The sequence below is a fragment of the Dreissena polymorpha genome, chromosome 9, assembly GCF_020536995.1.
Source record: "Dreissena polymorpha isolate Duluth1 chromosome 9, UMN_Dpol_1.0, whole genome shotgun sequence".
NCBI lineage: Eukaryota > Metazoa > Mollusca > Bivalvia > Myida > Dreissenidae > Dreissena > Dreissena polymorpha.
Window position 1 is genome coordinate 72,972,347 of NC_068363.1, and position 14,709 is coordinate 72,987,055.

Here is a 14,709-nt window from a genome sequence, read left to right on the forward strand (position 1 = left end):
TTTTACTATAGCCATATTAGTAAAAATGCCCCGCCTCCTGGCAGCCATGTTTTTCAACCAACGGGCATCATTTTTCAACACTTCCAAGATATTATCAGGATGAATATTCTGACCAAGTTTCATGAAGATCGGACAGTAAATGTGGCCTCTAGAGTGTTAACAAGATTTTACTATAGCCGTATACGGAACAAGAGCTGTCTCCATCGGAAGACATATGCCCCTAAAATACGCTAATACGTCTAGGTCAATTTGGCTGATTATCGAACTTAACCTAGATGTTATTGCCTTACACATTTTCATGAATTGTGGCGAAGATCCTATGACAATTGCTCGAGTTATTGAGCAGAAACGAGAAAAAACACAATTTTTCGATGATTCAAGGGCCGTAACTCAGGAGTGTCTGGGTGAATTTGGCCGATTATCGAAAGTGACCTAGATGTTATTGCCTTACACATTTTCATGAAGTTTGGTGAAGATCTGATGACAATTGCTTGACTTATTGAGCGGAAACTAATCCGGACGGACTAACTGACTGACTAACGGACTAACTGACTAACGGATGGTGCGATTTTTATATGCCCCCAAAACCTATGTTCTGTGGGCATAAAAATGCCCCGCCCCTTGGAAGACACGTTCTTCAAGCAAACATAATTATTTTCGAACTCATCCAAGATATCATTGAGACCAATCTTCTGACCAAATTTCATGAAGATAGGACAATAAGTGTGGCCTCTAGAGTGTTAACAAGGTTTTACTAAAGCCATATATAGCCATATAAGGAAAAATGCCCCGCCCCTGGTGGCCATGTTTTTAAAGCAACAAAAACCATTTTCAAACTCATCCAAGATATCATTTGGACAAATCTTCAGACCAAGTTTCATGATGATCGGAAAATAAATGTGACCTCTAGAGTGTTAACAAGGTCATGTATTTCAATATAACTTAAATTAAAAGTTAATAAGAACATGTGTCGAAAAATGCAAAATAAGCCAGATATTTAATTCTGAAATCGAAAATGTCTGTACAGTCAAATTCGCCAGAATGTATATCATGCATGTACGATGTAAATCTTTATTCATACGACACACAAACACTAACTCCTGTCCCAATATTGTAGGAAAATATGTACGAAAATATCTTTTCGTCATCATCGGCTTGGGTCGCTAATTTGTCTTTGCTGCATTTTATAAAATTCGTCTTTAATGTCTTGCCTATTTTGTGTTATTGTAACATGTATTTATCAATATATTACAATTAAACACATATAAAAATCGTAAAGTCTGGCTTTAATCGTGTAACAAAAGAATGCCATATTGTACAGAATCATCAAACAATAAAAAACATATTCAAAGTTTGCTATCTTCCAGAATGTAAAACTATCATTTATAATTAATTCCACTTAATCTTCTTGTGCTTAAAAAAATATTTTAAAAAGGAAAACTACTCTGTCAATTCAACATAATTTTTCAAAAGCCATTTTGCAGTTACTTCCCTTGACATGCTAAACTAGAGTGTTCACAAGCTGTTTTTACTATATAAATATAAGGAAAATGACCCCCCCAGCGGCCATGCTTTTTTAACGATCCAAACCATTTTCGAACTCGACCGTCATATCCAGAAAACACATGTTCTGACCAAATTTCATGAACATTGGACAAAAAATGTGACTTCTAGAGTGTTTACATGTTTTCACTATATACATATAGAGAAAACTGCCCCGCCCACTGGCGGCCATGTTTTTTCACCCATCTGGACCATTTTCGAACTCGTCCGAGATATCAATAAAACCAATGTTTTGACAAAGTTTCATGATGATTGGGCAAAAATTGTGACTTCTAGAGTGTTCACAAGGTTTCTCTATAGCCATATAAGGAATACTGCCCCGCCCCCTGGCGGCCATGTTTTTCAACGGACCGGAACCATTTTTGAACTCAACTCACATATTATTGAGACAAACATTTTGACAAAGTTACATGAAGATTGGGCATCAAATGTGACTTCTAGTGTTCACAAGGTTTTTCTTTTTTTTGGACCTAGTGACCTAGTTTTTGACCCAGCATGACCCAGTATCGAATTCAGTCGAGGTATCAATGGGACACATGTTCTGACCAAGTTTCATGAAGATCGGACAATAAATGTGGCCTCTAGGGTGTTCACAAGGCAAATGTTGACGGCGCACGACGCACGACATACGGCAGACAAAAGGCCATCACAAAAGCTCACCATGAGCAGGTTGTGCTCGGGTGAGCTAAAAATGTATTCCTCATAGAAATCACTTACAAATACAAGCCATTAGAATCTGCTTTATTAAAGATAAGTCATGAAATGAACACAAAACACTTAAACTTATTGCACTTACAACATTGCACATGACAAAAGACTATAAAACACTTGAAGAAAACAAATGTAATAAATAAAAACCCTGGAATGATACAATTTAAGAATTTTCAATATAACACATAAATGAGCATCACATATGTAAAAGTAATTAAATAAATACATATAATAAAAACAAGATCCTTCATTGTAAATATTTAAAACAAAAACAATACAAACAATAACAGCATGTATAGAGATTGCACGACATAAGCACAAACACAAAAAGTATAAAGTATGAATGGTTATCAGTAAAACGAATCATTAAAATATACATACATGTGTACACATGTACATAAACATATCAGCATGTCCTTTTGATGGTATTCTTACATTCTGAAATCTCTCAAGCCAATAAGAGTTATTTATAGAACAAGAATGCTTCTGCAAGCTCAGCATATTTTTTTAAGAAAGATTTGCTTTTCAAACATTCTGCAAACAATTGATACATTCAAGAACTCTGTTTTGTACTATGATAAAACATTCGTGTAAAACACTAAATAATTGAATATACCAACAGCAATCTTTTTTATACAGTATGTGTAACAGCGTTTTGCTACAAACAAGTACTCCATTAACGACATTAAAAGACATGAAATATAACTAGATTCTCAAGAATAATCCTAGATATCTTAGATTGAAAAAAATACATTAATACATGTAGTTCTCATATTCATAATTGTTATAGGGCAAATTTAAATAATACTGGCATTATCCAACAATCATAAAAACGTGTGCAAAACACCACCATCCATGACAATTTAATTTCAACAATTTTAAAATGCCCTTCTTATCTCACACATGTCACATCAACCATTAAAAGTGTGTTTTTTTACCAAAACGTGACACATCTTAAACTTGAACACTGAATTGTAGTATTTGTTAAAATACAAGTTAGTATAATATTTAGGCAGTCTCTGGAAATCTGGTCTTAATGCATGTGCGTATTTTCCAAGAATATCCTTTGCACACTGGACATGTTGATCTGGAGTGTTACTTTACCAACAAATGGTCCAACATGCATTCAGCCTGGTATTCCCACATAATATTTACACAGGCCACCAAGTACATGTGACAGTAATGATCTGTTTTTATATTCATTCTAGCTAAAGGTATTAACAGTACAGTGAACATTAAATGGGAATAAAATACTTTATAGCTGGTAAAACTGCATGGAAATAATCTAGTTTCATGATTAAGTGACAAAGTAGCAATTTGGAAACACTATACTTTATCAATCAGTACAGCATTATATTAAATATTACATTTTACCATAACCTTCACACATACTGTTGAGGTAATCATGAACATTCAACAAAATATAAAATAACATTAAAACATTATTGAACACAGTACACATTTTTTTTAAATCGTCAACACTGTACACATCAATATTTATTGTTATAAATTGTAAATGATAACTTCTCAACAAATTCCCAATGACATAACTTGGTCTAAACAAGTTACTCTTTTGAAGCTATAATGCCACAATCTGAACATATTCCTCATAAATATTTGTAGTATCAAATGTCAATGGAAGGGGGGGGGGGGGGGGGTAACAATGTACACTGTGCAAGTCTCCAAACAACAATACAAAACAAAACCTCGACCCAATCGGCCCCAAATGCAACCCCATGCTAGATCTGCATGTCAGCGAGAGTTGGCCCCAAATGATATCCCTCAATAAAGCCTATATCTTACACACATAAACCATTCTAGCACAACTTCACTGTCCTTACATAAGTTATTGAGCACAAACTGTTGTCTATTTTAACAAAGACCCAGGGCTTACTCTGCCATTCGCCAAATTAGCCAATGGCTACAAATTGCAGCTCAGGGTTAAGGGCCTTAGCAGGCTACATTGCAATATGATCTCAAAGGAGCGTGTGAATATTCAATTTGATATCTGTAGCATTGACAGAGACATGTACCATAATTACTCTATGTTTTCGGACACTTAAAAATAATATAAAAAAAACGTGTCCGAAAACTTAGATATGAAAAATATTCACAAAATACAGGTGTCCAAACTTAGAATCGAAAATTGAAGTGTTTGAAAATAGCCTCAATATTATCAACGACTACCGGTAATAGCACGCACTTGTAAAATACCATGCTGTAAAGTATAAATTACAGTTATATATGTTTGCACTGCATTTTAAATAATTTTAAATGCTTAATTTATTTGACAGAAAGTTACTACAAAGTTGAACTTTGACCAACGAGTTCAAAGATAAGCATGTGATGTACTGATACTCGCTAGTATGAACCTGTAATTAACGCAATAAAAAATTCAAACTATGAATTCTTTGTTTGTTCCTTTCCGACAGTTGTTGTCCGACACCTTCCATTGTTCGTAAAACTTGCAATAGGGTGCATCACACTTTAAAGCGTTTAGTATTTGTCACAGTTATTTTACTGAGAAGTGGTAGTACCATTGCGGTAGATAATTTAACTGTTAATTTGCGCTACCCCTGGCAATTGTCATAACGCTTATGCTATCGGGCGAAACCATTGTTTAATACCGGTTTACAATGTTATTTACCCAATTACGCAAATGTAATGGTCCGTTGCCCTCAGGCATGCACCTGCCATGTTTTATGATGTTAATCTGGTTGTAAAACCCCATGATCGAAGTGTCATTAGATATAAAAAACAGGATAGAAATTGTGTAAAATAGCGCTGTGAAATATACTGTCCGAAAACTTAGAGACATTAATTATGGACGAAAACTCGTGTATCCGAAAATTAAGAGTCACGAAAAATAATTATTTTTGCTAAAAAAGGGGTGTCCAAAAACTTAGAGTGTCCGAAAACATAGAGCAATTACGGTACTTGTAAGATGCAAACTTTTACCGGAGTTTCAACTTGCACAGAAACCTTACCTTTCAAAGTACAACTGGGGGCATAAACTTGCTTAAAGGTTGGTCCAAGTTATACGTCTTGGTCAGAGAATGTTCATAAAAATCCTTAACACATACGCAAAGTTTTATTAAAATATTATTAGCTAATATAGATATAGAGTAGTTGCATACAAACTTTAACATTTCTAAATTTAAAAAAAGGGCCGTAAATCTGCTTATCAGGTCATAGTAATGAAACTTGGTCAGTGACCTAAAACAATGACCCTGAACACATGTGTAACATTTCAACTGGATACGTGTTGTAGAAACAGTGACATGACGAAGTTGTTTAATAACCTGAGCATAAAGAAGACACTGACGATGACCCCGACATTAGGGTGTACGTATAGCTCAAACTCTCCTGTGTATAGTCAAGATATTAAGGAGGGAAACAATTCTTTTTAAATAATATGGGCCTTGATAATAAGTGCTGAGGTTTTGTAACAAAACCAAAACCCTTCCAAAACAAAGCAATTTTGTTTCCTATTTCTAATCAGCCTTCAAGCCACCTGTATATCAGAGAGAGCTGTTTTGATTGTGTTATGCAAGAATGCATTCTCGCTGGAAACCCGAGACACAAACAAGTCGTTTATCATCATCAAACATTCATCAAAGTTCTCCTCCTTGAAGAGCTTATCAGGGGCAGACAACTCCACCAAACTGAGGCTGGCGACTATCTTACACTGGACATTCTGCAGATATTCGTGCAGTTGTCGATTCTGGGCACTGATCAAGGCAAGTTCTCGCTCATTTTGTTGTACCTGCAGGAAATAGAGGTCGAACTTTGTGAGAAATGTAAAGAATAGACAAACGAGATATACCTTGAATTAGCTCTCTAGCAGCAATACTTTTGAGTTACAGTTTACACATGTATAAAAAATCTTTTTTTTGTACAAAAAAAATTAATATGACACAACTCTGGTTGTATCATCATAAAAAACATTGGAACCAAAATATGTCGGTGCAAAAGTTCACATGCTAGATAAGATGTTTGTAAAGGTTCAGCTCCCAAAAACCAATACATTTTTTACACACCACACAAGTAAACAAGAATGTCAACTTTTAATGCAATTAGCCTCTGTATAGGTCTGGGTAACAGTTATCTGTAAAAGGTTATGTAAACACAGGTCTTCATATTGACGTTAACATAGTCATCATGTTTTCAAATAATTGTGCAAATCTCAAGTTAGGTCTGCAGGTAGCCTACCAACACAAAATGTTTTTGCATTACCGCCATCCAAACTCAGGTATTTTTTTAAAGAAATTGTATTTTAATTAAAATTTACAATGACCTTAAACTTGATCCGACTGACTGTCCCAAACAAGGTCTGCATGGTGCAAGCAACAACGGCACATAATGTCAGTCCAATGCCCCCATAATACTTATGTTATTGATTGAAAACCTTTTTTTTTAAGATGAATAGCAACAGTGACCATGACTGAAAGTCTCCCAAAAGAATCCAATGCTATTTATGCATTATCGCTTATAACACAAACATTTAAGCATGATAAACATACAAAACTTATTGTGCAGCAAATATTTTTCTATTTTTGCATCAGTGACCTAGACCATATGCTATCCAAATATCCTATATCCTATATATAGGCAACCTAAGCACACACTTTCAGTGCAATACCTACATCCAAACTCAAGGAGTCACATAACTGTAGATGACTATCCCATAACCAAACACATCCTGTTAAGTGTTAGTTTAGTTTAATTTAAACCTATTTAATTCAGCTTGCCTGCAATTCTTAGTGACTTTAGATGATATCTTGAGAATGTTCCAGGAGTGGGGAATAACCCTGAGAACTCTTAATCCCTATGTGCCTTAGCCAACAGAACCCATCCTGTTGCATGTACCCCCACCTTATTTTCCATGCAGGCCACCTCTGCCTTCATCTTGATAAGCTGGGACTCCTCTGCCATGTTGGTTGCACGCAAGTCCTTGATATCCGAGTCCAACAGCTCCAACTCATGGTCCGCATTCAAATCTACAAAGTCCACAACACAAATGACTACATGTATTTGAATCTGAAAGGTTTGCAATACCTATAATAGGGTTCACAACACAGCACATATTAACATTCCAATCTGCAAGGTCCATACACCCATGGAAACTCTGGTTAAAACAACCCAACACAATGTCCACATCAAATATAGCTTCACAATCTGCAAGTATCACAGAACATATGACCATTCAGAACTGCAGGGAAAAAACTACCAATTCAAACAAGAAAGTCAACACAAAACATTATCATAATACCAGTAATCAGCAAGGTCCCTTACACACAAGGGCATTCTAATCAGCAAGGTCCCTATCACACAAGGGCATTCTTATCAGCAAGGTCCCTTACACACAAGGGCATTCTAATCAGCAAGGTCCCTAACACACAAGTGCATTCTAATCAGCAAGGTTCCTAACACACAAGGACATTCTAATCAGCAAAGTCCCTAACACACAAGGGCATTCTAATCAGCAAGGTCCCTAACACACAAGGGCATTCTAATCAGCAAGGTCCCTAACACACAAGGGCATTCTAATCAGCATGGTCCCTTACACACAAGGGCATTCTTATCAGCAAGGTCCCTTACACACAAGGGCATTCTAATCAGCAAGGTCCCTAACACACAACGGCATTCTAATCAGCAAGGTCCCTAACACACAAGGGCATTCTAATCAGCAAGGTCCCTAACACACAAGGGCATTCTAATCAGCAAGGTCCCTAACACACAAGAGCATTCTAATCAGCAAGGTCCCTAACACACAAGGGCATTCTAATCAGCAAGGTCCCTAACACACAAGGGCATTCTAATCAGCAAGGTCCCTAACACACAAGGGTTTTCTAATCAGCAAGGTCCCTAACACACAAGTGCATTCTTATCAGCAAGGTCCCTTACACACAAGGGTATTCAAATCAGCAAGGCCCCTAACACACAAGGGCATTCTAATCAGCAAGGTCCCTAACACACAAGGGCATTCTAATCAGCAAGGTCCCTAACACACAAGGGCATTCTAATCAGCAAGGTCCCTATCACACAAGGGCATTCTAATCAGCAAGGTCCCTTACACACAAGGGCATTCTAATCAGCAAGGTCCCTAACACACAAGGGCATTCTAATCAGCAAGGTCCCTTACACATGAGGGCATTCTAATCAGCAAGGTCCCGTACACACAAGGGCATTCTAATCAGCAAGGTCTCTTACACACAAGGGCATTCTAATCAGAAAGGTCCCTAACACACAAGGGCATTCTAATCAGCAAGGTCCCTAACACACAAGGGCATTCTAATCAGCAAGGTCCCTAACACACAAGGGCATTCTAATCAGCATGGTCCCTTACACACAAGGGCATTCTTATCAGCAAGGTCCCTTACACACAAGGGCATTCTAATCAGCAAGGTCCCTAACACACAACGGCATTCTAATCAGCAAGGTCCCTAACACACAAGGGCATTCTAATCAGCAAGGTCCCTAACACACAAGGGCATTCTAATCAGCAAGGTCCCTAACACACAAGAGCATTCTAATCAGCAAGGTCCCTAACACACAAGGGCATTCTAATCAGCAAGGTCCCTAACACACAAGGGCATTCTAATCAGCAAGGTCCCTAACACACAAGGGTATTCTAATCAGCAAGGTCCCTAACACACAAGTGCATTCTTATTAGCAAGGTCCCTTACACACAAGGGCATTCAAATCAGCAAGGTCCCTTACACACAAGGGCATTCTAATCAGCAAGGTCTCTAACACACAAGGGCATTCTAATCAGCAAGGTTCCTTACACACAAGAGTATTCTAATCAGCAAGGTCCCTTTCACACAAGGGCATTCTAATCAGCAAGGTCCATAACACACAAGGGCATTCTAATCAGCAAGGTCCCTAACACACAAGGGCATTCTTATCAGCAAGGTCCCTAACATACAAGGGCATTCTAATCAGCAAGGTCCCTAACACACAAGTGCATTCTAATCAGCAAGGTCCCTTACACACAAGGGTATTCTAATCAGCAAGGTCCCTTACACACAAGGGCATTCTAATCAGCGAGGTCCCTAACACACAAGGGCATTCTAATCAGCAAGGTCCCTAACACACAAGGGCATTCTAATAAGCAAGGTCCCTTACACACAAGGGCATTCTAATCAGCAAGGTCCCTAACACACAAGGGCATTCTAATCAGCAAGGTCCCTAACACACAAGGGCATTCTAATCAGCAAGGTCCCTAACACACAAGGGCATTCTAATCAGCAAGGCCCCTAACACACAAGGGCATTCTAATCAGCAAGGTCCCTAACACACAAGGGCATTCTAATCAGCAAGGTCCCTAACACACAAGGGCATTCTAATCAGCAAGGTCCCTATCACACAAGGGCATTCTAATCAGCAAGGTCCCTTACACACAAGGGCATTCTAATCAGCAAGGTCCCTAACACACAAGGGCATTCTAATCAGCAAGGTCCCTTACACATGAGGGCATTCTAATCAGCAAGGTCCCTTACACACAAGGGCATTCTAATCAGCAAGGTCTCTTACACACAAGGGCATTCTAATCAGAAAGGTCCCTAACACACAAGGGCATTCTAATCAGCAAGGTCCCTAACACACAAGGGCATTTTAATTAGCAAGGTCCCTAACACACAATGGCATTCTAATCAGCAATGTCCCTAACACACAAGGGCATTCTAATCAGCAAGGTCCCTTACACACAAGGGCATTCTTATCAGCAAGGCCCCTTACACACAAGGGCATTCTAATCAACAAGGTCCCTTACACACAATGGCATTCTAATCAGCAAGGTTAACAGCACACATACTCAAAAGGGAACAAATAATGATTTGTAAATAAGTCACTTCAGAATATACTGGCAATAATTATCAAAACTGTCACCTTTTTTATTGTCAACTCTATGTTAGAGTATGGCAAGATGTGGGTGATTTGTAAATATTAAATTTTTTAAATGCTTATCACCAAAGTGCGAAGCAATTAACCCGTTATTATAATAAAATTGCCGAGTGACAAGTAACAGAACTTTTATCAGTAAAATCTATCTCCTGTCTTTCAGCACGTTTATTTAGCCTAAAATATTTTTAAAATACAAGTATATCATTTGTCCAGATGATTAACAATTTAAAAATAAGCAAAACATTTTAAAAACACTATTATAAGTCGTAAAAGCCCTTCATTTGTTCAGGAGCAAAGTGAAAATGGCTACATGGAGACCAGAGCAGCCTTCAAGTGACTTGCAGTCTGTTCAGGTTTTATGCTGTTTGCTGTTCATCAGTATGTTATGGTTGGAAATGAAGCCTTTAAAACTTGAATCTAGTAAGAAAGGTCTTTAGTTCAATTTGATATTCTAAGGGACAAAAAACGCACTAAAATGTGACATGAGAGGTAAATATACTGATAAATCAGCAAACAGCAACCTGAACAGGCTGCTAGTTACTCAGAGGCTGTTCTGGTTACATATAGCCATTCTAACTTTTCAGTTAAAATATGCACTGACTCAGTACCTTCTCCATTGTCCACTTTCTGTTGCAGTACAGCCAGTTCAGCAGGGCTCAGTTTGGCCCTCTTGATGGCCTGTGTTGCCCGTGGACAGCCAGAAAGACTGCGGTGTGACAGGAAGTTGCCGTTCACGTGGCCGGAACCGTCACAGCCTGGTGTAGGACACCTGCAGTGTAGAAACAAGACCTTTGGCACAAACATGACTAATACCTCTACAGTGGTTTATCAGCTCTACATCCTCAGTGGTTCATCAGCTATACCTTAACACTGGTTTATCAGCAGTACCTTCACACTGGTTTACCAGCTACACCTTCACACTGGTTTCCCAGCTAAACCTTCAAACTTGTTTCCCAGCTATACTGTCACACTGGTTTCCAAGCTAAACCTTCACACTGGTTTCCCAGCTATACCTTCACACTGGTTTCCCGGCTATACCTTCACACTGGTTTCCCAGCTATACATTCACACTGGTTTATCAGCTATACCTTCACACTGGTTTACCCACAGGTACTTGAAAAAAAAATTGTGGCGCTTATATATATATTAATAAGAGTACTCTTATTATATAGATATATATATATAAAGACCAATTTTTTTTTCAAGTACCTGTGGGTTTACCAGCTGTACCTTTCACACTGGTTTATCAGCTATACCTACACAGTGGTTTATCAGCTTTACATTCACACTGGTTTATCAGCTATACCTTCACACTGGTTTATCAGCTAAACCTACACAGTGGTTCATCAGCTATACATTCACACTGGTTTATCAGCTTTACCTACACAGTGTTTCATCAGCTATACATTCACACTGGTTTATCAGCTATACCTACACACTGGTTTACAAGCTATACCTTTACACTGGTTTACCAGCAGTACCTTCACGCTGGTTAACCAGCTATACCTTTACACTGGTTAACCAGCTGTACCTTCACACTGGTTTACCAGCTGTACCTTCACCCTAGTTTACCAGCTATACCTTCACACTGGTTTGCCAGGTATACCTTCACACTGGTTTATCAGCTATACCTCCACACTGGTTTACCAGCTATACCTCCACACTGGTTTATCAGCTATACCTACACACTGGTTTACCAGCTATACCTTCACACTGGTTTACCAGCTATACCTCCACACTGGTTAACCAGGTATACCTACACACTGGTTTATCAGCTATACCTCCACACTGGTTTAATAGCTATACCTCCACACTGGTTTACCAGGTATACCTCCACACTGGTTTACCAGCTATACCTCCACACTGGTTTATCAGCTATACCTCTACACTGGTTTATCAGCTATACCTTTACACTGGTTTATCAGCTATACCTTTACACTGGTTTATCAGCTATACATCCACACTGGTTTCCAAGCTGTACTTTAAAACTTGTTTATCAGCTGTACCTTCAAACCAGTTTAACAGCTGTCCCTTTTAACTAGTTTACCAGCTGTACCTTCACACCAGTTTTCCAGCTGTACCTTCAAACTTGGTTATCAGCTGTACTTTTAAACTTGTTTATCAGCTGTACCTTCACACTCATTTACCAGATGTACCTTCACACTCGTTTACCAGATGTACTTTCACACTCGTTTACCAGATGTATCTTCACACTCGTTTACCAGATGTACCTTCACACTTGTTTACCAGATGTACCTTCACACTTGTTTACCAGATGTACCTTCACACTGTTTTAACAGATGTACCTTCACACTCGTTTACCAGATGTACCTTTACACTCGTTTACCAGCTGTACCTTCAAACTTTTGTTTATCAGCTATACCTTCACACTGGTTTCACAGCTATACCTCAACACTGGTTTCCCAGCTGTACCTTTAAACTTGTTTATCAGCTGTACCTTAACATCGGTTTATCAGCTGTACCTTCAAACTTGTTTATCAGCTATACCTTCACTCTGGTTAATCAGCTATACTTTCACACTGGTTTACCATCCATGTTTTAGAGCAAATGACTCATAAATGTGTTGATCATTTGGCAAGGAAAAGAGTCTGAGACAACTACACTCCATGTGATGACACTTTAAAAGTTTCAATTAAATCACTTCAGAAATGCGAAAGAAGTTCACAAAATAACTTAAAAGATATTATGCAGACTTATCAAATGACCAACCGACAAACCCATTGACAGAGTGACACAAAATAATTAAATAAATAAATAAAAGAATAGGTATTCTAATACAAGGAAGGTCCCAACAAATCTTATGAGGAAATAGCTTCAAAGTACAATCTACAAATAATTTATATATACATAAATTTAACCCATTACCCTTCAAGTTATTCAGAAAGTTGTTAAGTTGTAAAAATCTTGTTACAATTATTTTTTAAAAGGAGCTATCAAGTAATTAAATAATGATTTCTTACACGCAAGGCTCCATTTTCAATGCTGCAGCAATGTCAAAAGTTCCCTCAATGCCCGCAAACAGGTTGCGCTGCAATCGATACTTGTTGGCCATGGGGCAACCTGAAGCACTGAATAAACCAGACAAAAATTGGTTTCAGAATAAGCCAACTTAAAATACAATCAAGAGCTTTACTATTCTTCCCTTTTGATCTTATAATGTACATTTTCTGTCAGTCATCTGATATTATGACCACAAAGACATATTTGAAGTTGTATATCTGTAGAACGTATATGGTACATGTACCGGTAAACTCAAAGCTAATAATTTATAAATTACCGGTACAATTTTAATAACTTACAAATTAATTTTATTGAATTTCATAAAATTTGAAGCGAGGTCGGCAAGTAAGCTTCCAACGCATACAATTTCAGCACAACATCACCATACAAACTTAAGTTATTAAGCTGAAACACTTTTTCTATTTGAAGTAACAATGACCATGACTGAACTGGTCCCAAATGCTATCCCACCCTAGGCCTGCATGAACGCTACCATGACTGAACTGGTCCCAAATGCTATCCCACCCTAGGCCTGCATGAACGCTACCATGACTGAACTGGTCCCAAATGCTATCCCACCCTAGGCCTGCATGAACGCTACCATGACTGAACTGGTCCCAAATGCTATCCCACCCTAGGCCTGCATGAACGCTACCATGACTGAACTGGTCCCAAATGCTATCCCACCCAAGGCCTGCATGAACGCTACCTTGACTGAACTGGTCCCAAATGCTATCCCACCCAAGGCCTGCATGAACGCTACCATGACTGAACTGGTCCCAAATGCTATCCCACCCTAGGCCTGCATGAACGCTACCATGACTGAACTGGTCCCAAATGCTATCCCACCCTAGGCCTGCATGAACGCTACCATGACTGAACTGGTCCCAAATGCTATCCCACCCTAGGCCTGCATGAACGCTACCATGACTGAACTGGTCCCAAATGCTATCCCACCCTAGGCCTGCATGAACGCTACCATGACTGAACTGGTCCCAAATGCTATCCCACCCTAGGCCTGCATGAACGCTACCATGACTGAACTGGCCCCAAATGCTATCCCACCCTAGGCCTGCATGAAAGCTACCATGACTGAACTGGCCCCAAATGCTATCCCACCCTAGGCCTGCATGAAACCTACCATGACTGAACTGGTCCCAAATGCTATCCCACCCTAGGCCTGCATGAAACCTACCATGACTGAACTGGTCCCAAATGCTATCCCACCCTAGGCCTGCATGAACGCTACCATGACTGAACTGGCCCCAAATGCTATCCCACCCTAGGCCTGCATGAAACCTACCATGACTGAACTGGCCCCAAATGCTATCCCACCCTAGGCCTGCATGAAACCTACCATGACTGAACTGGCCCCAAATGCTATCCCACCCTAGGCCTGCATGAAACCTACCAACAAACAAAATTACAGCACAATATCTGAAGCCAAACTATTGAGATTGAACACTTTTCTATTTTCAATTACAATGACCTAGACCTCTCAGTCCC

The 14,709-nt window shown here is 38.9% G+C and overlaps 1 protein-coding gene across 1 annotated transcript in view; it reads right to left on the reverse strand.

The window, feature by feature from the left end:
* Window positions 1-2,335: 2,335 nt before the first annotated feature.
* The window catches only part of LOC127844402 (myelin transcription factor 1-like protein), a 91,308-nt gene continuing 78,934 nt past the window's right edge, over window positions 2,336-14,709 (reverse strand). The window contains exons 16-19 of the mRNA XM_052374550.1: window positions 13,164-13,271; window positions 10,791-10,951; window positions 7,150-7,274; window positions 2,336-6,040 (exon numbers count right to left, since the gene is read on the reverse strand). Of these exons, the coding sequence (XP_052230510.1) occupies window positions 5,780-6,040; window positions 7,150-7,274; window positions 10,791-10,951; window positions 13,164-13,271 (655 nt within the window). The 3' untranslated portion in view covers window positions 2,336-5,779. The remainder of the gene's footprint in view (window positions 6,041-7,149; window positions 7,275-10,790; window positions 10,952-13,163; window positions 13,272-14,709) is intronic.